Source organism: Chaetodon auriga, chromosome 9 (genome assembly GCF_051107435.1).
Source record: "Chaetodon auriga isolate fChaAug3 chromosome 9, fChaAug3.hap1, whole genome shotgun sequence".
Taxonomy (NCBI): Eukaryota; Metazoa; Chordata; class Actinopteri; order Chaetodontiformes; family Chaetodontidae; genus Chaetodon; species Chaetodon auriga.
In genome coordinates, this window is record NC_135082.1 from 29,064,171 (window position 1) to 29,089,519 (window position 25,349).

At 43.6% G+C, this 25,349-nt stretch overlaps 3 protein-coding genes across 4 annotated transcripts; 2 read left to right on the plus strand and 1 right to left on the minus strand.

The window, feature by feature from the left end:
• Window positions 1–955: 955 nt before the first annotated feature.
• selenot2 (selenoprotein T, 2) lies at window positions 956–5,134 on the minus strand. Of its 2 annotated transcripts, none has more exons than XM_076739856.1 (6): window positions 4,907–5,128; window positions 2,466–2,576; window positions 2,179–2,305; window positions 2,006–2,093; window positions 1,714–1,863; window positions 956–1,530 (listed from the first exon to the last, which is right to left on the minus strand). In XM_076739856.1, exons 1-5 carry the CDS (start codon window positions 5,113–5,115, stop codon window positions 1,742–1,744), a joined length of 657 nt encoding a protein of 218 aa, XP_076595971.1. In that variant the 5' UTR covers window positions 5,116–5,128; the 3' UTR covers window positions 956–1,530; window positions 1,714–1,741. The 2 variants fall into 2 exon arrangements, with proteins under 2 accessions (XP_076595971.1, XP_076595970.1); XM_076739855.1 differs by having other exon boundaries at window positions 1,038–1,530; window positions 1,772–1,863; window positions 4,907–5,134.
• Window positions 5,135–10,187: 5,053 nt separating this feature from the next.
• Window positions 10,188–17,018, plus strand: cox18 (cytochrome c oxidase assembly factor COX18). Its single transcript, XM_076739850.1, has 7 exons — window positions 10,188–10,340; window positions 11,508–12,028; window positions 13,874–13,974; window positions 14,472–14,626; window positions 15,329–15,444; window positions 15,522–15,629; window positions 16,570–17,018. The coding sequence occupies exons 2-7, from the start codon at window positions 11,519–11,521 to the stop codon at window positions 16,729–16,731; spliced, it is 1,152 nt and encodes a 383-aa protein (XP_076595965.1). The 5' UTR covers window positions 10,188–10,340; window positions 11,508–11,518; the 3' UTR covers window positions 16,732–17,018.
• Window positions 17,019–18,038: 1,020 nt separating this feature from the next.
• Window positions 18,039–24,960, plus strand: igfbp7 (insulin-like growth factor binding protein 7). The gene is made up of 5 exons (XM_076739908.1): window positions 18,039–18,593; window positions 20,166–20,275; window positions 21,697–21,804; window positions 23,311–23,437; window positions 24,119–24,960. Exons 1-5 carry the CDS (start codon window positions 18,146–18,148, stop codon window positions 24,139–24,141), a joined length of 816 nt encoding a protein of 271 aa, XP_076596023.1. The 5' UTR covers window positions 18,039–18,145; the 3' UTR covers window positions 24,142–24,960.
• The last annotated feature ends 389 nt before the right edge of the window (window positions 24,961–25,349 follow it).

The following is a 25,349-nucleotide window of genomic DNA, read 5'->3' on the forward strand; positions in this document are numbered from 1 at the left end:
GTTGGCAGGTACATTTCCCTCAGAAAATTTACCCTTTCTACTCTTGAATAAACTTCTGAGCTGGTTTTTAATACATTTTTCTCTCAGACTGAATTGAACAGGAAACAGGAAGTAAACTCCTTCGACTCCGAGCTTGACCACACCATTCGGTCCTGTTTCCATGACAACACTGATGATCACCTGCAGCAGCTCTGTGAGATGATTTCAGGTGAGCGAATGTTGATGCTATGAAATTTAAATATTACCTGTCCCATCCATCCTTACCTTCCCCTTCATCTCCACCTGTCACGGTGTATCAGGTGAGCTGCAGACTCTCTGTTCTGCAGACCTAAGATTCATCCTGAAGAAGGTGTTTGACTCCACCACCTGCAGTAAGGTGACAGGTGAGAGTCTCTGAGCTACCAGACTCCACATTTCTTTCTATATATTTAACTGATTAAGAAAAGTCTGAGCATTCACCTGAGTCTGTCCTGAGTCCAGGTGTTCAGGTGAGCAGAGTCATGCTGTGACCTGTTGTGTTTCTGCAGCTCGTCCTGTTCAATCCTGCAGCTTCTGTTCAGACAAACTTGGAGTCCAAATCACAGCACACCTCTGCAGGAACTGTGACCAGGTAAACTTTTAAGAAAGAAGAGTTGTAAGATACAGTCTGAACCACGGAGGACAGGTAACACTGAACACCTTCTCTATGTGTTTCAGGTGTTCTGTGGTCGATGTTTGTGTCATTTCAGCTCTTTACTTGAGATTCATCAGTTCAGTCAGTCTGAAGCTCAGACGGTCTGCAGGTTACCCAACGACATTTCTTAAGAACAAGTTTTCCATCATCAACTTCCATCTTCTTTTATCATCGTGACTCTAGAAGCTCATTAGACCAGTAGGAAGAAATCAGTAACTGAGAACTCAAATCCAGTAATTACATTATGGTTCTAATCATATTGATCCTGATCAACAAACTCATCATTTGAATCTGTTCAATTTAATCAGTTATTAAATAAAAACAGATCATTTCCTGCTGACACATTAAAGCCTCACGTTGGTTTCATGTTGATGACTTTTATTCTTATTTCAGACATTTTACATCCTCAACAGTAATGACTTTCATTAAAAAAGTAACGACTCATTTGTCACATAAACCAGATTTAATTATTCATTACGTGTCTTTTTAATTACTCAGTTCTCTGTCTGGTACTTCCTGTCCAGACGGAGGCTAATTAGCGTGAAGCTAAGAAAAGTACCTTAGTTTTACTCTGTGCTAAACAAACTGAACCTCAAACTAAATAAATAAAATCAAACTGAACCAACGGACACCAGTAGATTCCAGTAAAGTCTTCAGTCTGAGTACAGCTGAGTCCACCGTGTTGACTGGTGCATTATGGGTACTGTCGTGCTGAGCTGTGATCCGATGCAGGAGAGCGCTCTTTTCGTGGCAGGGGACATCCGGCTGGGCCTTGCAGAGTCTGCTTTAAGGCCAAACCTTCATGAACGCCAGCGACTGAACGTCCCACTGAGCCGGGACACCTGAATGCAGCACGGCTGAGGAGGTGAGACAGGTGAGACACACACAGGTCAGAGAGAGACAGGTGACGGGGTCGATGCGATGTCACTGAACACCAGCTCACATGACCATAAAAACTACACGGAGCAAAACACATGTGGTCCAGCTGCTGTGTTTACCTGAGTGTATGCGCGTGTGTTAACCCGTGTGCGTGTGCTTACCTGTGTGTGTGTGTGTGTGTGTGTAGCTCTATGCGGAGGAGAAGGTCATGGGATCCACCTGGTTCATCTTCAGGTGGTTGTCGAGGATCTGGAAGATCTCCTGGATGTTCGGGACGTAACCCGACTGAAGCTTCGACCACAAGGGGACGTCTGAGAGAGCGACAGGACACGAAACTGAGACCAGCAAGAATCTCCTCCTCTGCCTCCATCTTTCTTGTCTGCTTCGTCCTGTCCTCACCCAAAATCACAACTCACCATTCACAGTGCTGTCATATGTTAGACCAGAACTCACCGTTCAAAGTGACCTCAAAGGCTCCTGTAGACAGGAAGTGAGTCTCCATCATGTTACAGAGGAAGAAGGCCATCAGACAGGAGAAGATCTGCCAAAGACACGAACGGTGATGGGGTTAAATATCTGTTTCCATAGTAACCAGCTGACACACGTGTTGCCGTGGCAACAGGCACCTTGTTGTCCTGACTCCAGGTCCAGGCCCTGGGAGTGTCAAGGCCGAGGAGGATGAAGGGATTCTGACCGCTGACGATGAGCAGGATGGAGAGGAGCTTCAGGTAGGAGATCAGGTTACCAACACACCTGAGGGGAGAAAGGAGCCGTGTCTACAGATGTGCTGGTTTTACTGGTATAACTGGTTTTACTTCATACTGTGGTGACACATACGGATGGTACCAACACTGCCAACTATTGTTTCCTCTGACACCTGCTTCACCTCATGTTACCTGAGGTCAGAGCTCACCTGTTGAAGGGAGTTGGAGGGTAGTTTTCTCCCTCGATGCGGATGTCCGGGTACAGCTGGCTGATAGCGCGAGAGTACTCCTGGAACACTTTACTGTAACCTCAGGAGATACTGAAAATATACAGAGGACACACCTTTCAGGTAAGGTCAGCAGAGCAGGTGATATCCAACATGATTAACTGCCCCACACAAAAGGTTCACTTTTATCTGAACTCAAGTGTCTCTCACAGAGGACGGGGACACGTCTCTGGTACGACAGATGTTTGCAGGCTGTACAGGAAATAAGTTCACCAGAGAAGAGATTCATTAAAATAAAAGCATCACATTCACAGCAGCTTCTGAGTTTTACATCAGTCCAACAAAAGCTTTGAGGTTTTAGCTCCCAAACATTTTAATTTACTGAACAGGATTCATTTACTCATGATTAATCTGGAGCTTTCCACATTTTCTGTTGCCTTAAAATAACCGCTGAAGCTATAATCAAGCTGTCGAAAACCAGACTGCCACAATAATACAACACAAATTTACATGACAGGCACGGGGGAAAGTTCATTGTTTTCATTCAGTTGGTTCTTAGTACTGCGTTTATCTCATTATTAGACTTGGCTTCTGTCGTCGTGGACATGAACCCACTCACTGTTTTAACCACACGCTCACCTTCTCACATACTGAAATCGTCCGGTCACAGAATCCCTTTTATCGGACCATCATTAATAACGTTTGAATTCCTGTTAGTGGAACTTCTGCGGACATTAATAAAGCGTAACCCTAATAAAGACGTTAGCTCCACGGTGTACCCAAAATAACCTGTAAATTAAAGCAAACATCTGGTAGGATCTTGAAACATGCAGGAAAGTCCTCTGAAGTGCTCGAGCAGCGTATTGCTCTTCACTGACCGAGGAAAATAAGAACAATCCCAGGTTTCATTAGAGTCATATGTCCATTCAACCATGTGTTCCCTCAGCAGTAATGACTTTGTGAGCTTCTTTAACAATGAAATTCTTATTATCATTATTATTATTATTATCAAAATTCATCATCTCCTTCCATCAACTGATTTATCTTCAAACACAGAAACCTTAGAACCAGTTATTAAACTTGATATATGTTGAGACACCTTTTCTGAAGTCGACCTTCAACAACTAACTTCATCGAGTTCTTCATCAAAATCATCAACCTGTATTTTAGAGCTCATATCAGCGAAGCTGCTTGAAGACTTTTACCCTTAATTGGCTCTTCTTACTTAGACATGATCAATATGTCTATATCAGCCTGCTATGTACCACAGTCCTTTAAAGTAGCTGTAATAAAATCCTCCAGAAAGCAGTTTCTAATCAGCTGAGCGACCTTCTACACAACAACAGTTTATTTGATGATTTCCAGTCAGGATTTAGAGTGCATCACAGCACAGGGACAGCGCTGGTTAAGGACTTGTCTCCTTACTGGTCTTACTGGATCTCTGTGCTGCATTCGACACCACTGACCATCACATCCTGTCACAGAGACTGAAACACTTCATTGGCAATAAAGAAACTACACTATGCTGGTTTAAGTCATTTTAGTGAGATCGCAGAGCTTCCCTCACTACAGCTCTCAACAGTCTGTTGAACGAGTTCAACATTTCCACAGTTTACTTTGCAAGTCAACTTTTTTAAACATTTCGCCCCATCCAGGCTGTGACTGGTCAGATCGTGAAAAGGGACAATGATGAGCACACTGAGTGTATGACCAGTTGAAAGTGTTTCAACAAAAGGTACCAAAGGTTCAGTTAAACAGCTGGCTAGCCAAACCCAAACCTGGCTAACCGTGTCCATACTGTTGTCCGTCTCACTGCCTCCTGCAAAGCTCGACTAATAGGTGAGCTGGTATCACTGGGCTCAATGGGATGCTCTCAACCATCTGTCAGACTCTCCAGCTGATCCAGAACCCTGTAGCACCAGTTCTGATGAAAACTAGGAACAGAGTAGAAAGAATCCTCTACAGCATGAATTCATATCTCACACACTTTGTTTAAGGATTTATTTCTACCCTTCTGTGCAAAAACCCTTTAAAACGGCTTTTAGACCTTCCTGTGGGGAAAATAATGTCTACATAAACTACGAGAAGAAATGAAGATGATGCTCCACCTGAAGGAGCTCAGTATTTCTACAAACCTGCTGTTTTGAATTGGAAACCATGTGCTAACAAGTGCACAGTGAGATTTCCCCAAACAAACTGTTTTGAACGTTTTAAGTACATTACGATCACACTGAAACATGTTTAAATGCATAAACCAGTCATTTCTACGTGCTTAATGGTAAATCGGAAACATTGTATTATGTAAATGTTGTTCAGAGAGATGGTTTTGTGATGCTAACTGTTAGCTCGTTTGTCGTACAGCTCCGGTAAGCCGGTAACCACGGAGAGCAGCTAGCAGTTAGCCTCTGTGCTAACTAACTCACCAGTACTGAAACTTGAGCACGGGTCCGGTGTACAGGGAGGACTTGACGGTTTTCCCGATCTCCGTGTCCGGTATGTTGTCCGGGGGGAGGCCGGAGTTGTCGGCCGGCTGGTGCTGCGGGTTCGATCTACCGAGATAAATGTCCCGGACCGTCAGAGCCGTGAAGAGGAGCAGAGCCGCCAGGAGGCCCGCCTGGCTGTACTCCGCCATGTCTGCTGTCTGACAGGAAAAGAATAGACGTCGAGCTGCCCGGAAACACGATTATCCACGACATTACTTCCGGTTACACATTTCATAATAAAAGAGCAGGGGTATAAAGCGGAGGTTTTGGCCAGTGGTGGAAAGCAACAAGATACATTTACTTAAGTGCTGTCTTTAAATACTGTTTTGAAGTACTTGTACTTTACTTGAGTATATCCCTTTTCCTTTATTCTTCTACTTCACTACATTTTAGAGTTAAACATTGTACTTTGTCCGTTGCAGTTACTTTGCAGATTCAGATTGTACTTAATAAATGTATGCTGATTGTTTGAAATATGATGCATTTTATTTAATTAAACTGCTCAACAGTACATAAAGTATCTTAAATCACATCAGGCTCGAGCAGCTACAAGATTGAAAGGCTTCTTAGATATTTAAGCATCAGTCATAATAATCCAGGAATATATGTTGATGTAAGTCATTGTGCTACGTAACAAGTACATTTTGCTGATAAGACTTTTGAACTTTTACTTAAGTTAAACTTTTAGTTGTAATGGTGTATTTATGTTGCTTTGCTACTTTAACTTCAGTAAAAGATCTGAATATTTCTTCCACCATGCTGGAATAAAATGAACGCTTTAAGAACAAGAGGTCAAAATATCTTTGTGTTGTCTTCATGTCCAAATCACACTGGATGTTTGCCTCACTTTGATGCTGATGTTGTGTCTTAACAATATTTCATTCAATAAATTAAACCTATGGTTCAAGAATGTATTCAATATTCACGCTCAAGTTCTTTATTCATCATGTGCACAACAATCACATTGAAGCAATTGTTGGCAATTCTTGTTGTCAGGCTTCCTCCAACAGCTCTCATACAATGTGTACAGTATAAAAAGAAAATCAAACGAGAAAATGAGAAATTGAGAATCTGATAATAGTTTAGTCCACATGGACAAAGGTGCTTTCAGAATGTAGCCTTTTCTTTGCGTTGTGGCATTTTGTCCATAGGCCAGCCCTGTTTCAGGTACCTGAAAATGGAACTTTTGGAAAAACTTCCAGAGTGAAGATGTTCAGAAATGGTTTGCACCGCTGACTTCAACAGGGAAACCACTGTGACGGTGCACGCTCTGAAATGATGTCAGAGCATGCACCGTCATTTCCTGTTAGACGTCACAGCATGCGCCATTATTTCCTTTGTCAGGATTGGACCTTATAGTTATAGGTAGCCCACCGGTTATTGTTGATTTCAGGCTTCTGATTGGGCAACATGGCTTGAGGGTTAATGTCATATCACCGTCTGTTGGTTTGGCATGCCCTTCACAGCGCTTCATTTTCATGTGGATGGAGATTGTTTTGTTTTTTTTTCTTAAAGTGTGCTTTATACTTGTGTACGGGGAGGAGACATTCCCCTTTATTCATCACACATGCACGTGCAGGACACTGCACAAGAGGTGAAATTTATCCTCCGCTTTTCACCCATCCTGGTCGTCCCTCCTCCGTGGCAGACCAGGAGCGGTGGGCAGCCAGACCGGCGCCCAGGGACCCATCTCGTCGTCACCATTGGTCAGGTGGTGATCTTCTTGCATGTTTTTAGTGGGGGTATATTTTTTTTATGGAGGATACCCCAGGTGAACACGGGGAGAACATGCAAACTCCACATAGAAGGCACGCGAGCAGGCACCGAAGGCATGGTGGAGGACACACCCCCGCGAGAATCGAACCTTCTTGCTGTGAGGCGACAGTATTGTCACTGTGCCACCTAAAGGCGGCACTGCTGCCCAGACATTGAACTGTTGGCTGTTAGTTTGAGGCCATACTATCTGCCGCGGGAATTCTCGCATGTCATAGTGGTGGCTGTGTATATTCCTCCCTCTGCAAACGCTGATGCAGCTTGTGACGTCATCAACACCATGATCAGCAGGCTGCAGACTCAGAAACCACAGGCCCTCTTACTGATCTCTGGGGATTTTAATCATACCTCTCTGTCCTCCACTCTGCCCAAATTCATCCAGTATGTCACATGTGCCACCAGAGACAATAAAACACTGGACTTATTCTATGCCAACACCAAGGAGGCATACCAATCATCACCCCTCCCCCCTCTGGGAAGAGCTGATCACAACCTGGTTCATCTCCTGCCTGTACACAAGTCCCTTGTTAACAGGCAACCAGCTGTGTCCCGCACAGTGAAGAGGTGGTCTGATGAGGCTGAAGAGGCTCTGAAGGACTGCTTTGATACAACAGTGTAGGATATATTCAGTGACTTTCATGAGGAGGACATTGACAGTCTGACAGACAGCATCAGGGACTACATAAACTTCTGTGTGGAGAACACTGTACCCACCAGGACTGTACAGTGTCACTCTAACAACAAACCCTGGATCAATCCTGACATTAAGGCTCTCTTAAAGGAGAAGAAAAGGGCCTTCAAGTCAGGAAACAAAGAGGAGCTGAAAACTGTTCAGAGGGAGCTAAGAAGGAATATCAGGGAGGGGAAGGACAGATACAGAGAGAGAATGAAGGAACAGCAGCAGGAGAACAACACCAGGGGAGTCTGGAGAGGCCTGAAAACCATCTCAGGTCACCAGGAGCCAAACTCCCAGGCGGCTGGGGATCCAAAGTGGGCAGATGAGCTGAACACCTACTTCTGTAGGTTTGAAGAAACATCTGCCCCTCCCCCAGCTGCACCAGCACTGCAGCAGACCTCTTTTGATCTGCCAGCACCCTGCCCGAGTACCCCACTGACCCCCCCCCCCAAAGTATTCAGCTCACCGCAATCAACGCCACCCCCCACTGCTCCTCCCAGCCCCCCATCCACTTCACAAGACACTCAGCCCCCCTGCTCCAACTTGTCCCTCACACCTCTCCAGGTGAGGAATCAGCTCAGGAGGTTAAAGACCAGGAAGGCTGCAGGACCGGATGGCCTCAGTCCCAGGCTCCTCAGATCCTGCTCTGATCAGCTGAGCGGGATCATTGGACATCTGTTTAATCTGAGCCTGAGACTGGGAAGGGTGCCACGCCTCTGGAAGACGTCCTGCATGGTACCTGTGCCAAAGACCCCACATCCCTAGGACCCTAGCTGCTACAGGCCGGTGGCCCTAACATCACACCTCATGAAGGCCCTGGAGCGGCTGGTCCTTGCCCACCTGCGCCCCTGGTGAGCTGGACCCGCTGCAGTTCGCATATCATCCTGGCATCGGAGTGGACGATGCCCTCATCTTCCTCCTCCATCGAGCTCTATCTCACCTGGAATCGCCTGGGAGCTCTGTTCAGGTCCTTTTCCTGGACCTTAACAGTGCTTTTAACACCATCAGGCCAGCCATCCTGAGAAACAAGCTGGAACTTTCAGGAGTGGACCAACACCTCACATGCTGGACAGTGGACTACCTTTCCAACCGCCCACAGTATGTGAGGACATGGGACTGTTTGTCAGGGACTGTCCTCTGCAGTGTGGGGGCCCCCCAGGGAACGGTGCTGGCACCGTTCCTCTTCACCCTCTACACAGCAGACTTTTCCCACCTGTCACCCACCTGCCACCTGCAGAAGTTCTCTGATGACTCTGCCATTGTCGGCCTCATCACAGATGGGGACGACAGGTCACACAGAGGACTCATTCAGGATTTTGTGGACTGGTGGAGGCAGAACCACCTCCAGATTAACACGGGTAAAGCCAAGGAGCTGGTTGTGGACTATCGTCGGCGCCCGCACTCTTCACCAACACCAGTGAACATCCAGGGAAGGGACATTGGGATGGTGACATCTTACCTGGGAGTACCAGTACCTGGGTGTTCATCTGAACAACAAACTGGACTGGACTCATAACACCACTGCACTTTAGGAAAAAGGACAGAGCAGACTCTATCTGCTCAGGAGGCTGAGGTCTTTTGGGGTGCGTGGGGCACTCCTGAAGACCTTCTATGACTCTGTTGTGGCCTCTGCCATTTTCTGTGGTGTAGTCTGCTGGTGGAGCAGCATCACTACAGCTGACAGGAAGAGGCTGGACAAACTCATCAGGAAGGACAGCTCTGTCCTGGGATGCCCTCTGGAACTGGTGGAGGAGGTGGGGGGGACAGCCAAGCTGTCCTCCATGACAGACAATGACTCCCACCCCCTCCAACACACACTCACTGCACTGAGGAGCTCCATCAGTGACAGGATGCTACATCCAAAGTGTGTGAAGGAGCAGTATCGCAGGTCATTCCTCCCTGCAGCTGTCAGACTGTACAACAAAAACTACTCCAAGTAATCAGTGCAATAATCTCAATATCAATATCAATATTCCTTTATTTGTCCCGCGAGGGGAAATTTCAGAATACAGCAGCATCAGTAAAGATTAGTAAAGATTAATATAAGAAGTGCAATGCAGATTAGAATCAAAACAGTATATACAAAAGAGTGAGTAATCTGGGCAATAAACTGTGCAATAAAAACATGTACATAACAGTCTGTAAATACTATCTACAATTTCTTACAATTTTTTACAATTTCTTTCTTTTTTATTTTTATTTAAAATTCTAACTCTTTTGTTTATACTGATTTTGTTTCTAATTTGCATGCACTTCTTATATTAATCTCTAATGATGCTGCTGTATTCTGGAATTTCCCCTCGCGGGACAAATAAAGGAATATTGAATTGAGGATTAGGCATAATACATTTGAATACATTTAAAATGAATCTGCCTGTATCGTTTAAAAAGCATTATTTTTTCAATTCAGGAAATCAATTGCAACACCAGCAGTCCAATACAAAAACATATACAAACATTTAAAGAGAGATGTTTTTGTTAAGCATTATATAAACTGACACTCTGCTGTCTGCTGCTACACATTGGTATATCATTCTTTTATTATGAAGATGTGACTGTATGTGTTCCGGTTTGATTCTGCCAGGTCAAAGTTTCCGGTAAGTCTTTGTCTGTCAGCTGATTATTTGCTATTTGCTCTGAAACACGAAGGATTATTTTATATTTCGTATTAATTCATTTACATTGTTTTTATATACAGAAAGTTTTCTTTTCTTGACGGCTTCTCTAACACGTCACATTCACACGACACGCGGCGGTTAATCGTATGACGTCATATCTGTGGGACGCTGTGCTGCCGGTGGATGGAGGGAAAAAGGTGAAAGAATGAACCCTGTCTCAATGATGTCTTCTCCCCCGCTTTGACACGCGGACTGTTCGCACAGCAGAGGACTGGGTACCGGCCACCTGACGGCCTACGTCACACAGGTAGAACAGGGTTTTATTTTCAGCTGTTGAATTATCGTCAGTCTGACAATCTGAGTGTGTTTCAGGTACTGTACCTATCTCTCAGGTGATGACCAGGTGCAGTAATAATATTTCACCAGTTAACTTCCGGTCAACAGGTCTCACTGTCAAAGTCATAAATTAACTTTAATTAATTAATTAACATTAATTAACAGACTGCAGCTGAGTGAAAAGAAGAAAAGAAGCCAAATAAATTTATAAAAGGAAGAAATGAAATACATACATACAGATTCTGATTTTAGTTTGAATATAAACTGAAGAAAAAAGAAAAACGGAACATCAACATCATCTCTCTCTCTCTCTGTATGTATAGTTAGCTGATTGGCTCTTGACATGCTCTGTGTGGGCTACATGCCACCAATCAGGTGAAGTCTGTTGAAAGAGTTCCTGTTCCTGACAGGTGTTCGTGTGTTGTTGGATTCAGTTCAAACAGCTGGAGGTTAACAGTTTGTTAGAAGTCTACTCTCAGATTTAATGTGATGCTCTGAGTTACAGAGAACTTGAATTAATTTCAATATTGATCATTTTCTCAAACTGATGAATGACGTGTCTGTAAATACAGTGCGATAGTCGTATAAATTGTGAAAATGTTTCTATAATTTCCAGTCCAGTACGATGTCTTCAAACATCTTTTTTTGTCCGACTGACAGTCCAGAACCCAAAGAGCTTCACTTTACTTAGAAAAAAAGATCTGAAACATTGGAATACGTTTTTAATCAGCGCAGATTATATCGACCGCAGGTTACTGGACTCAGCTCTGTGCTGCTCTGTGCTGGCCTTTGACGATCTGTGCTGGTCTGTGCTGCTCTGTGCTGGCCTTTGACAATCTGTGCTGGTCTGTGCTGCTTTGTGCTGGCCTTTGACGATCTGTGCTGGTCTGTGCTGCTCTGTGCTGGCCTTTGACGATCTGTGCTGGTCTGTGCTGCTCTGTGCTGGCCTTTGACGATCTGTGCTGGTCTGTGCTGGCCTTTGATGATCTGTGCTGGTCTGTGCTGGTCTGTGCTGCTCTATGCTGGCTTTTGACGATCTGTGCTGCTCTGTGCTGGTTAGGTGTTTTATTAGTTCCTCGACAGTTCCAGTTCATGAGCTTGTCTTTAATCCACAGTCCTGTTTGTCCTTACGTTTCAGAGGGCGTCACCATGTTGAGTGTGGGGGGGTCATTGAGGACTGGCGTCCTGCAGCTTCCTTTACGAGGAGTTTGTTCTGCTAGGCTCAGCAGGACTTCACCTCAACCTGGTCAAACCTGCTCTGCACCTCTGTCTGCTGGAGTCCCTGCAGTCTACTGTCACATGTTACTTGTCAGGACCCTCTCAGGTGTCAGGACGCCATCATCTCTGGGAACGCTGTCAGGTGTCAGGACACCATCATCTGTGGGAACGCTCTCAGGTGTCGGGACCCTCTCAGGTCTGGGGATACTGTCGGGGGTCAGGAGGCTCTCAGGTGGCAGTGGTGATGATGGTGCAGCAGCAGCCGGCTGGTACAGTGGCCTCTCTGACTCGGCTCCAATTCACCTGTGCGAACACTTCCTGGTAAACGTGCAGCAGGTAAGTGGGCTGCCGTGGTGGCTGAGCATCGTCATGGCGACGCTATCAGTCAGGACACTCATCACTCTGCCGCTCGCCGCCTACCAGATGGTCATCATTGCCAAGGTGAGTGACGGAGGACACGAGGGGAGGACAAGGTAACCTAGAAACTATGTTTGAATTAGTCTGATGATCAATGAACTGATTGATAAGTCGATAAATAAATCGATCAGCCACAGATAACAGTGAGAAACATGGCGGGAAAAAGGTCGATGTTGTCTTCAGTCGTTAATGTCTTCACACAGAAAGTGACCGAAACTGAACTGATAGTTGAAGTAGTTGCCCATTATCTCGTCAATCTGCTAATCAATGAACTGACGTATGGTTTCAGCTTTAGACGTGTGATTAAACCCTAATACACGTTTACAGCAACTGATCCTGATTAGGTCACAGCTACACTCACTGTCCAGTTTATTAGGAACACCTGCGCTAAGACCACATCATGTAATGTAGGAAGTAAGAAATCCTCCTTCCTTGATGTTAGAATGGGTTTCTATTATTTTGTCCACCCAATTAAAATCAATAAGGGTGGACAAAATAACAGAAACACTCTGAGTATGAAGGAAGATTTATTGTAAAACTGTAGGATTAGACTGACTAGTGAGGTGTGTGTTTGTGTGCGTGTGTGTGAGCTGCAGGAGCAGCACTGTTAACTCTTACTGGTGTAGTGAGCTTCGCCTCCTGCAGGGGGCAACATGCCGCCACCTGTCTGTCTGTCTGTCTGTCTGTCTGTTTGTCTGTGTGTCTCTCTGTCTCTCTGTCTGAAAGCTGTCCCCTCCACCTGCAGAGGGACAAACAGGTGGGGACTGAACTCTGTCGGCTCTTTTATAAATGAAACATTCTGTGTACTCACATAATGTACATCTCAGTATATGTTGACCTCAGCACATGATGTTAATCCATCAGATGATGTGGACCAATCAAAAAGCTTCTGTCAGCACCATCGTACATTATTTATAGAAGTGTTCTGTTCTGATATTTTACATTTTCTTCATGTTCAGACTCAAACCAGCAGGAAATCATCTACTGAAGGGTTCGACACACAGACGTTGACTTTGTCAGCTGGTCTTCTTCTTCTGTGCCTCCATTGATATTACAAACGCATCAATGACCCACATGTTCCTTTCTTACCAGACACACACGCACACACACACACACACACACACACGCACGCACACCTGCACGCCACAAACACTCACTGCAGCACCAAATGTGGATTCATTCGCCGCTGAAAATAGTCCCAACAAACACTTCATTTCCTACAGCGAGAAGCTGTTTGAGGAAATCAATGAACCTTTTACCCGGCTGTGGCTCAGGAGGTAGAGCAGTCATCTGCCAATCAGGAGGTCGGTGGTTCGATCCCTGGCCTCGGCAGTCCACGTGCCGAAGTATCCTTGGGCAAGATACTGAATCCCCAAACTGCCCCCTTTGGATGAAAGCATCTGCAAATGACTGATTGTAAATGTAACCATAAATATTTGTGAGGTGTTTTTAAAGATTTACTCCCTCAGTAGGAACCAATGAGCTTGAAGCTAAGAGCCGCAGACAGAAAGTGAGACAGTATGGAGAGACAGATGAATGTGTTGTTCGTCTGAGTCGAAACATGAAGGATTTAATGATGATAAGAGAAGAACGACATCAGAGACATGAAATCGTTTTTAAACTGAACTGAGGTCAGTAACTGCAGCTGTTCAGCTGGTCTCAGGTCTGTAAATCTGAACTGAGATCAGATCAGACTGTAAACACTTTGTTCTCAGAGACCTGAAATATTTCAGGAATCTACACATTAACTCCTCCGCCTCCTCTTCCTCCTCCTCCAGTTTATATGACACCAGGTGTCTCTTCATGCATGAAGTTACAGTAGCCTCTTCTCTATCCTGGTAATCATAGTAACTTCCACATGATGTGCAGGTGGAGGCCCTGCAGGCGGAGATCTCGGAGTTGGCGAAGAGGCTTCGATATGAAGTGTCAGTCCGGGCGAGAGAGAGAAGCTGGACGGAGAAACAGAGCCGGTGAGAAACGACACAAACAAACGACTGACAAGCCGCCATGTTTCATTTCTGTGTCGTAGCTCAGATCAGCCAAGATGGTTCCAAAGGTGTTAAAGTCTAATAACCATTTGGTCTGAGAAACAGAGTCGACGCGTAGAACGAAGAGTGAAGACAACAACAAACATCAGTAACCACTGGTCTCAAAACATGACATTTAGCCACTGACGGCTAACGTCCGTCCTCCGTGTTCAATCCAGCAGCGTGAGCTGAAGCTTCGTTATAGCTGTTTACTGTCGAGACATGAAGGAAAGAAAGTTTACGTTTCAAAGTTTTCTGCATAGAAGAAGAAGAAATTCACAGCAGGAAATAACTGCAGCTCTCACCTGTCTGTTCCACATAAAAAACTGATGCACACACACACCTGACATCCAAAACTCCCAGGTTCTAAAGCGGTCGGGCTCTAAGCAGAACCATGTTACAGGCTGACATCATGCTGCTCTGTTCTCTCTTTTTTTCAGGTTCCAGTTCCAGAAGAATCTGCGTCGTATTGTTTCTCAGCTCTATGTCAGAGACAACTGTCACCCCTTCAAAGCCAGTCTGCTGGTCTGGATTCAGCTGCCCCTGTGGATCAGCCTCTCTCTGGCCCTCCGAAACCTGAGTCTGGACCAGTTCGGTAAGCTACAATTACATTTACAATCAGTCATTTACAAAGCGACGTACATATGAATTCACACACCGATGGCGCAGCATCGGGGGTGGTTTTGGAGTTCTGTTTCTTGCCCAAGGATACTTCAGCATGTGGACTGCCAAGGCCAGGGATCAAACCACCAACCCCCTGATAGGTGGAAGTCCGCTCTACCTCTTGAGCCACAGCCGCCCTAAAGCTAAAACAGAAACCAGACCAGTCTGGTAAACTTTGTCTGGACCAGTCTGGTAAGGTCACACTGGCTCTGGATCAAGCTGATGCTGGATCACTCCTGGACCAGGGGCTGCATGTGTAAAAGACTGCGTTGCTTTCAAACTGAAAATAATGTACTCGCTTAATTTTTCAAAGTATATACGCACAAAAATGTCCACATGTATGAAACCGTGCACGTGCCAGGCCCTGCACACCTTTGCTGTATACGTGCCAATCACCCCACCTTGGTTCCCCCCTTGAATGACCATGCAAATGACTATAAACACGCCCACCGTCACATCCTGTCCAATCCTGCTGAAAGTGAGCTGGAGGTGCTGATGACTGAGGTGGACGATGGTGTGTCCTCCAGAATCGGTCTCAAACACAAACTGACGGAGTGTCACGAAGGCGATGTTAAGTATGTATGCAGCGTTTATTTGTGGACTTCATTCCTTCAATAAACTGTGTTTTCTGCAGGGCTGCAGTCTGAACTGGCAGCAGGGGGCGCTCTGTGGTTCCCTGACCTCACCTTACCTGACTCCACCTGGGTCCTACCTGTCTGTCTTGGACTCACCAACCTGCTCATCGTAGAGGTCGGCCTGCTCAGCAGTTGTGCGATCACCTGTCTTGATGTCGTCCAACTTAACCGTCTTCTCCTCATGTTCTTCAGGTGTTTTCTCTTCAGAGAGTCAACCCGTCTCGTTTCCAGAGGTTTGCGACGAACGCCATCAGAGCGTTCTCAGTGCTGATGATTCCCATCGCTGCTACCGTTCCCTCTGTGAGTCCACAGCAGATAAGAGCACCATGAACATCGTTCAGAGGGCCTGTCACTGCTCTGCAGATACTCAGGAACAGAGATGAAGCTGATTTGTGAATGTTTGAAGTTGCTGAGCTTTTGTGATAGGAAATCAAATCAGAGCAGCTGATTGGTTCAGTTTAGAGGTTACAGGGACACCAGGTTCAGGTGCAGAGAGAGGGGATGCAGCCTTTTCAGGCTTGCGCAGGTTTCATGTTCAGATCTGTTGAGTTGATGAAGCTTTGAGTTCTTCTCTGAACGTGTTGACTCGCGTTCTGTTAGACGTTCATGCATTCCTGTCGGCATCACGTGTTCATCAGATTAAACACATACAGACATGTTTTATTTGTCTGAGATCAGAATCTGCGGCTCTAAGATTGAAAACATGTTTCTGCTGCAGGACTGAAGTCTTTACAGTGACTGAGACCTGAACCAGAACCTGAGTTGGTCCAGATTCCTCTAGGCCTCAGTCTTAGTCAAACTTTGGATCAGGTCGAACTCAGAGCTGCTGCTCACAGTTCATTTCTCCATCAGTCAGTCTGACAAGTGTTTCCTCAGTGAATGTCTGCATTCAGAAAACTCGTTTTTGTGACTGAAGGTTTAAACACGTTCAGTTTACTGAGACAAGAGCAGCTACAAACCATCAAGCTGTCAAGCTGTGTCTGATCAACTTTCCCTCTCGCTTTTTAATTTATTGATGTATGTTGTGTTCATGTGTTCACGCAGACATCAGTCTACAACAGCTGGATGTCAGAGTACATAGACACACCGTCACATGTTAATGGTAACATGTTAAGATATAGATAGATAGATAGATAAATTACAGGTGATTCACAGATAGTCACATGTTAGTCTTATCTTATCTAAACCCTCCACTGTTACCGACTGTCTAACACCAGCTTGTCCCCCTCCTCCCTCCCAGTGCATGACTCTGTACTGGTTCACCTCCAGTCTGGTGGGATTCAGTCACAACCTCCTCCTTCGTTCTGCTGTGATCCACAAAATCCTCAAACTGCAAACTCAGCGATCAGACTCTCCATACAGAGACCTGCTGTCTGCCTTCATCGCCAAATATTGCAAGTAAATACACAGAGTACTGCAAGTATACATCAGATACTTCACTGAGGGTTTTCTATGGATCTGCTTCAGAACTATTACTGGTGTCGATAAGGATGAGATGAGAGGCGACCTGAGCTGATCCACATGCTGATTAACTTCTTCAGACGTTAACGTGAGATCACGACGTGGACGTTTTTTTGCTCTGGGTTTGGTCTGTCAGGCTTCAAGCAGCCTGCCCTGCTGCTCATACACGTGTTGATCCAGTGATTGACTTGTTCCTTAATCATTATTAAAATGCATGTTGATATGCGGCATCTGCATCCTGACTGATCATTAAACTTCATTAGTTTGTGTCTTTAAATTCAGGCTGAAACACTGAAACTGATCCCTTTATGAGCAGTTTCATCCTGTTCTGTGTGAACCGAACCAAACTCAACTCAGTTTGAACAATAACAGGAAGAATAAACGTGACCTCTGACTCCGGAATATTTCCTGTTTATTAGTTTCCCACCAACCAGCTGACGCTCAACACGAACGACGTTTCTGAAACATCTCACGGTTCATTTGAGAGTTTTTAAAGTTTTTTATACGTGACAGGAAAAATTAATGAAATTCACTCCACACTGGACTGGTCTTAATGGTTGTATATGATGTTTCGTTTCCATCAGAACCAGCTGAGATGACAAAATCAGACCAGTATGATTTATGTTGTTACATAGAGCTGATAATAATGAGCTGAGTTACTGATCTTTATTGATCTTAATGAGGTCAGATTGAACTGTACACAATCTGATTACTGTCTTGAAGTTTAATAATAACAATACTTCATATTTGATCTGTTCTCTATTTTTTGTTTTGTTAAAAGTAAAAATCTGTTTCTTCCAGGCTGAAGTAACAAATGATTTCATTGCATGCAATCTCTAATATCCGTGTTGTGGTAATATTCATTCGATGACTGTCAGGGCAGTGAAATCGTTTTGTTCGGTGAAACTTAGTCACAGGAAACAACTGAACTGAAAAATAATAAAGACTTCAGATCCACAAGATGTTTGTTCACTAATCAGCAGCAGCAGTAACGTAATTATTCGAAGAAACTGCAGATAAAGTTTTATTCGACTCATGAGACTAAACAGATTAAAATCCTGATACTTTTCCATAATTCCCACCTTATGATGTTGAAACAATTTCCCCTCGGCAATCAATAAAGGAATTCTGATTCTGATCATGATCATGATCATGATCATGATCATGATGATGATGATGATGATGATGATGATTCAGTCAGCGTTCCTCCGTACACTGAGAGCAGGTCTGGAATCAGTTCTTGGTCTCTGTGAGGCGGAGTCAGCTGCTTTAAACAGCTCGGAGTCTGCAGATCAGATCTAAGTGTGTTTAGACCGTGACACAGTTCAGACCAGCAGAGTCCACATCAGACCATCATGACGTCTTTCACCGTCTTTCAGTCTGTGGTTCCGGTTCTGTTGCTCTTCTCGATTTTGCCGGTGCTCTCGGTCCGGGTCTCGGCAGGTCCGGGCTGCGGACCGTGTGACCCAGCTCAGTGCGCTCCGCTCCCGGGAGAAGGCTGCCCTGCCGGCTCTCTGCTGGACTCCTGCGGCTGCTGCTCGGTGTGCGCCGCGGCGGAGGGCGAGCTGTGCGGAGGGCGCCGCGCGGCAGCGCGCCGCTGCGGCCCCGGACTGGAGTGCGTCAAAAGCGACGAGCAAAAGAAGAGCAAGCTCGGAATTTGCGTCTGCAAGAGCAACTACGAGGTCTGCGGAACCGACGGAGTGACGTACAGGAGCGGATGCGCACTGAAGAGCGCCAGCCTGACAGCTGAGACCGAGGGTAAAGAACCAATCACCGTCCAGAACAAGGGCCGCTGCGCTACAGGTGAGACTGAGATACACAGGTGAGACAGATTCAGGTGAGTCTTAGGTGCACAAGTGTTGATGAAATACTCAACAATAACAATAATAATTAGAATAATAATAACAACAAAAAGGGAGTTTTCAGTGAGCTGCCTGTCTATCTGTCTGTCTGTCTGTCTGTCTGTCTGTCAGCGATCTGAACTGTGAAGCTGCTTCATCATGAAACAATGCAGATTGTTACTCCATCTGCATTTTATTTACATTAAAAATCAAATGTACAAGAGTCTTTAATGATCACAAACGCCACCATGTGGCATAAAGAGGTCAAAATAAAACAAGTGTACAGGAAACAGAATAGGAAAAACAACTATGTATATGTACATTATGTACAGATTATAAAAAATAGTAAATGTCATAAAAATCCTTCTGCCATAAAATGTACAATTGCTAATATTCTTATGAGAAAACTACTAATGACATGTATTGCACCTGACTAGGACTATGTATATGCACAATATATACATTATACATTTATAAACAATACTGTTGCCATTATGGATAATAAATAGTGTTACTGCACAGTTGAGAGAAATATACAACTTAGAAATTGCAGCCGATGAAATGGATAAATGTGAGCAGATATTATCATTGATAACAGTCGTGTGAAACAAAAGTGGGTTTATGATATAGAATTGAGAACGAAGCATGAGCACAGAGCTTCATCCTCCTCTCAGCCACCTCCTCTATGGTGTCCAGAGGGCAGTCCAGGACAGAGCCAGCTCTCCTGACCAGTTTAAGTCTTTTCCTGTCCCTCTAAGAGCTTCCACAGCCCCAGCAGACCACTGCAGAGAAAACTGCAGATGCCACCACAGAGTCATAAAATGTTTTTAACAATGTCCTACAAACTCCAGAGGACCTCAGTCCTCTTAGCAGGTGCAGATGACTTTTGCCCTTCCTGTACAGGACATCTGTGTTATTTGTCCAGTCCAGTTTGTTGTTGAGGTCAACACCCAGGTATTTGTAATCCCCCACAATCTCAATGTCCAAGCCCTGGATGTTCACAGGTGTAGTCTGTGGTACCTTCCTTCCAAAATCAATCACCATCTAACGTTTAGTTGTCAGTTTTCTCTGAACTCAACAACCATTTGATCTGATTTCTGTAGAAACAACATAAATCTGTAAGTTTGGTCCAAACATTTAAAATGTACAAACACAGAAGATCATTGCAATCAGCATCATATTTTCAGTATTATTCAGAAACATCGCAACTCTTTTTCAAGATTATGTGTTTTTATGGTTGAAGGGATTTTGAACGTGTTACTGCCGAACTCTCTGACAGTAACAGACAGTGAGTGATGATAATCCACCTTCATCCCTCTGAAAACACTAAATTCCTTTCTACATGAAAAGCCACACTGAGCACGCTCAGAGCAAACTGAATTCCTCTGAGGTCATGGAGGATTTGTGGTATCTGGCGGATTCCTGCGACCTGTCTCATCCTGTTCCTGAAAGATGTGGAAACTTCTCTGCAACCAAACTTCATTATCTTTAATTGTCCTGACTGTCACTGAACTGTCTGTGCGTCTGTCTGCAGCTCCAGTCATCGTCACTCCTCCAGGTGAAGTCTACAACGTGAGCGGCTCTCAGGTGTACCTGAGCTGTGAGGCGGTGGGTGTGCCCACACCTGTCCTTACCTGGAAGAAGGTGAGTTTCTGTGTCATCACTCAGACACTCAGCAGCTCACCAGTTACTTTATCACGATTCACAAATCATCCTGAAATATAAAACATAAAGATAACATAAAGATTTCTCTCAGCTGCTGTGTCTCCAGCCGCCTGACTTCCTGTTTCCTGCTGCTGTTTGTAGAAACAATGAGTCCGCTGAGCTCCACCTGAAAATATAAAACAGGAAACAAATGAGGAAATTGAAAGTTTAACTGTTTCACTGCAGAGAAACTAACAATAAAATGACAGAAACAAACTAATGGAGGTGATTTTATGTCCTGACTGATGAGGAAGTCACAAAGGTGAGTCTGTCAATCAAGTTTCAGTCGTCACATCGATCCATACAAATGAAAACTACAGGTGACCTATAAACGTGTCTGTGTAACCTGGGACAAACCCACCAATCAGAGAACAGCAGCGTCTCCTCCATCATCCAAACTGATTTGAGAGCCTGTGCCAGATTGTCTGTTTGATGATGAATGTTTGAATGATGATGAAACAAGCAGAAAAATGTTCAACAAGCTCCATTATGAAGCCGATCATCCAAAAATAAAAGTTTTTATTCCTGAAGAAAATGAAGCCTTAAATATTTAAAAATATATAAAAATATTGTCACTGCTGTTCAAAACTACATTTTCATTAATATTCACAGAACTTCTTGAATCCGTTTGATTAGAAAAGAATAAAAATGTAAAAATATGACGATGATGAGGGTTAAAAAGAGACGAGCTCCCCCGATGAGCTCATAGGTTACCTGCAGCCTCAGGTGTTCAGGTGTCTGTCAGCAGGTTTTCCTCTGCAGGTTCAGACTGTTAATTTCACTGCAGAGCGAAGAACAAGCTGCAGCTCGTCTCCGGATCCGACGGGAAGTAAAATGTGTTCCTCAGATTCTACAGATTCACCGAGATTTGATTAAAAAAAAAACAAACTGAAGTACCTCTGATACTTGAGTACAGTCTGAAAGTACACACTCTCAGTACACCCTGTGCATACAGCCTCTAAGCATACACTGAGTACAGACTGTGAGTACAGTCTGAAAGTACACACTGTGAGTACACAGTGTGAGTACAGATGTACTGTCACTGTTTTTCAATTCTGTTTTTTTTTTCCTGTGAAATAATTTGTAGTTTAAACTTTATCAATCTGTTTATTTCATTTTGTTCTATTTTCATTAAAGTCTGATGGAAGCAAGATATATAAACCACACATACACACACACACAAACACACACACACACACACACACACACACACACACATACAAATATACCCTGTACTCTAACCCATATATAAAGTACACAGTCTACACATAACAGATATACAAACTGTTGTAGATGTGTTGCAGTCAATGATGATCTGTGATGATGGTGATGATGATGATGATGATGCTGTCTTCCTTCAGGTCCTCAGTGGGAAGAGGAGGATGGAGCTTCTTCCTGGAGACAGAGACAACCTGGCCATTCAGACGAGAGGAGGACCAGAGAAACATGAAGTGACTGGCTGGGTGCTGGTTAGTTCACATTCATATATGTATGTGTGTGTGTGTGTGTGTGTGTGTGTGTGTGTATTTACACATGATACTGTCCCTGTTAATTATACATTCATATATTTGATAGTACTGAAAATACTGAGCCTCTAAAAAAAGAGACGTACAGTCACATTTTCAACACACGGCTGCACAGATTTAACAATGGGGAGGAAAATCAGTTAATATCTGTGATTAAGACTGAGAAGGAGTTTATGTAAGAATGTCCAGGTAGAGACATGCTGTCTTCACTTAGAGAGTTCAGAGGACTGATAGCAAGCTTCATCACATGGTTCAACAACAATCGCCTGAAGATCAATATCAGCTCAACCAATCAGCATCTGCTGGACAACAATGCTTCAAACACGGACGCTGCTGCAGAGAAGCTGCAGACTGTCAAACTGCTTCACACACGTTCAACCGACAGCAGAAGATCTGAACCATCAGACACTGATTCAGGATCAGACCACATGAGAAACATGGTCTCAGTCTGTCCTTCAGGTCCTGAGTGATGCTGCTGAATAATGGACAGAAAAGGGTTTCTGCACAACATGATGATGTCACAGTGAAGCTGACCTTTGACCTCTAAACCACCAAAATCTAATCAGCTCAATTCTGAGTCAAAGTTTGAGCCAAATGTGAAAAAAATTCCCTGGACGACCTGACAACATGATGCCTCTGGCTGTGACTGACACTGGGTTCTAAAGACTGTGAAAGGTGAAGTGTGGAGTAATCACCTGTGAGGACTGTCACAGACAAAAACATATTATTTTATTACCTTTTTATCTGCAGTGATGTTCCCAGACAGAATGCTAACTGCATAAGAGGAAACTGTTGCTTTAGGAATCCTCAGAATGAATGATTTACAGGATTTTATGTGATAACTGTGAGGAAATGTCTTTGAGGGGGAGATGGAATGAATAGACTCTCGTCTAGCGACGGCACCATGAAGGCATCAGTGCACATCTCACAATACTTGAAAGTACAAGATGTCAGAGATTACAGACAAGGATGGACTGATGTGTTTTTCTTCCGCTTTGTTAGATATCAAGCAGACATTACAAAAACATTCCTCAAAAACAAACTTGTAAAACGTTATCAAAACAAGGACGGTGTACGCGGCGTTGGGTCGAAATAAACTGCAGCGTGTGCAGGAACATGTCGGCACAGAGGAAGGAGATAGATCAGGCTAACCCATCAACATACTGTCAGGTAGAGGCCGTCTGTCCAGGGGGAGGTCAGGGGGTACTTTACCTATGGCACCCCCCCAACAAACATGGATTTACTGAATCTGCTGATCACAAAGACACTGATCTGCCCTGTTTCACATGATGTGAGAGGTAGTCATTGATCTTTAATACGGCAACTCGTCTCCAAAAACATGTCTGACTGACAAACACCGACAACGGAAATTTCAGTGACAGGAAATGATGCCATGATCTCAGATGTCTGTCGGACCAATCAGCACCACTGATAGTGTTTTTATTTTAGATCTCCCCTCTGACCAAAGAAGAAGAAGGGTCATATGAGTGTCACGCTACCAACTCTAAAGGAGAAGCTTCAGCTGTTGGGGCGATTCACCTGGTCGAGTCCATCGATGACATCATTGTCAAGAAAGGTAAAAATGTCTCTGACGTCATCAACAACAAACAGTAAATAAACAAATAACAAAATAAAAGAGACACACCAAATAAAATGATTCCCAAGATGAAAAAATGATTACGACAACAAAAAACAAATGAAAAGATAAAGATATAAAACATAAATAAGATAAAAACAAAGACAATATCAAACATTAAGAAGATTAAAAACTTAAAAAACGTCAAAGTTAAAGAGGATGTAAAACATAAAGAAAAATTATGTTTTTACATGAAAAATATAAAATGATAGAAAACAAAAGCAGATTAAAAAAAACAGCAGCAGGTGAGAACAGCTGAGTTTGTTTCACTGATCTGAACACAAACAGGAGACACTGAACTTCACTGCTTCACGTTCACACGTTCAGTCTCAACATGTTTCACACACACGCAGTCTCCGATGGTTGCCATGTAACAGGGCGTTTCCATGGTAACTGATTCTCAGACAGCAGGAAGCTGAAGCTCTTTGTGTGTCCAGTGGGTGCCCAATGACGTCCACTAAAATAGACATTTCAGGCTTAACAGCCTTTAAAATCCACAGAACGCTTCCAGGAAACGTCGTCAGAGTTCGTAACATGGTATGTGTTACAGCAAATGATTATCTAAAAATCACGTGGAAACCTTTTGCCCTGCCTCTGGCTGATGATGTCATTTCCTTTCAGTGACGAAGGAAGATGAGCTGTGATCGGTTGATCAGAGAACAGCGAAGATGATCATCACAGGAAAGATCTGAAGATGATTCTTTTTTAACCTTCACTTAAATGACCAGATTTTTCTTTTCACGTAGTTCAGGGTTGTTGTTTTTTTTTTTTTTTGCTAAGTTTCATTATTTAGTTTGCTATTTTTTAGATAAAAATTTTGTTAAACTTTTCTAATATATATATATGTCAATTGTCATCTTTTCACTTACTAGAGGTATTAGAGATGAACGGAAATCAATCAGACTTTTATTTTGGAAGGACTTAACCATAGCAACTGTACTGAGCCCTTCTGTCATCACTGTCATTAACAAATAAAATCAGTGAAATGAAGCAGATTTTAATCTGTAGAGATATTCTTCAATCAATTTATTAAAATCTTTCCTTCAGAACAAACAAGAACAATTAAACTTTATTGATCATCGGTTCAGGTCTGAATATTAAACTTAAATATTTAACATTTAACTCTTCTCTCTCCGAGCTTTGGTTTGTTTGTGGAAACTGAAAAGTTTTTCTATTTTTCCCTGAATTAAATGAAGTGAAATTCTTTGAGAAAAATTAAATATTTTGTTATCGATCAGTTACTATTGGAACATTTAGTCTTCATATATGTTAAAAAGTTTGCTTCTAGGCAATTTTAACATATTTTATCATAATTTGATTTCAGCTTCATGCTGCTGAAGTTCCATTTTACTTGTAATTCTACATATTACCATTAAAGATTACCTTCCAGAAAACTGAAATAATTAGTAAAGAATGCGTCCGTTCAATAAAACGTCACTCTTTAAATAAAAATGTAGAAACCATCAAGTGCTTTCGACTTTATTTGTTCATACTCTCCCACCTTTGACCTCTGTCCCTCCACTGTTTGAAGTCACATCGCTCAAAGGCTTTAACTGTTTTTGTGTTTCAGCTGCAGGTCCGAGCTTTTTTTAAATCACCATAACAAACTGAGAATGACAGAAAGTGTGTTGATGCATTTTATTAGTTCAGTTCAAGGATTCAGCTACTGATTATCTTCAGCGTGTTTATTAAACATTAAAAACAGTAAAAATGTCCACACAAGACGTCTGAGGGTGTCGACAATCCTCGTTCACCCTTCAAACGTTGTGTTTTGTTCATCCAACAGTTAAAAAGAAAAAGGCGACGATGACTCCCCTTTGATGAGAATGATGTTCGGGCTTTCTTCAAGATC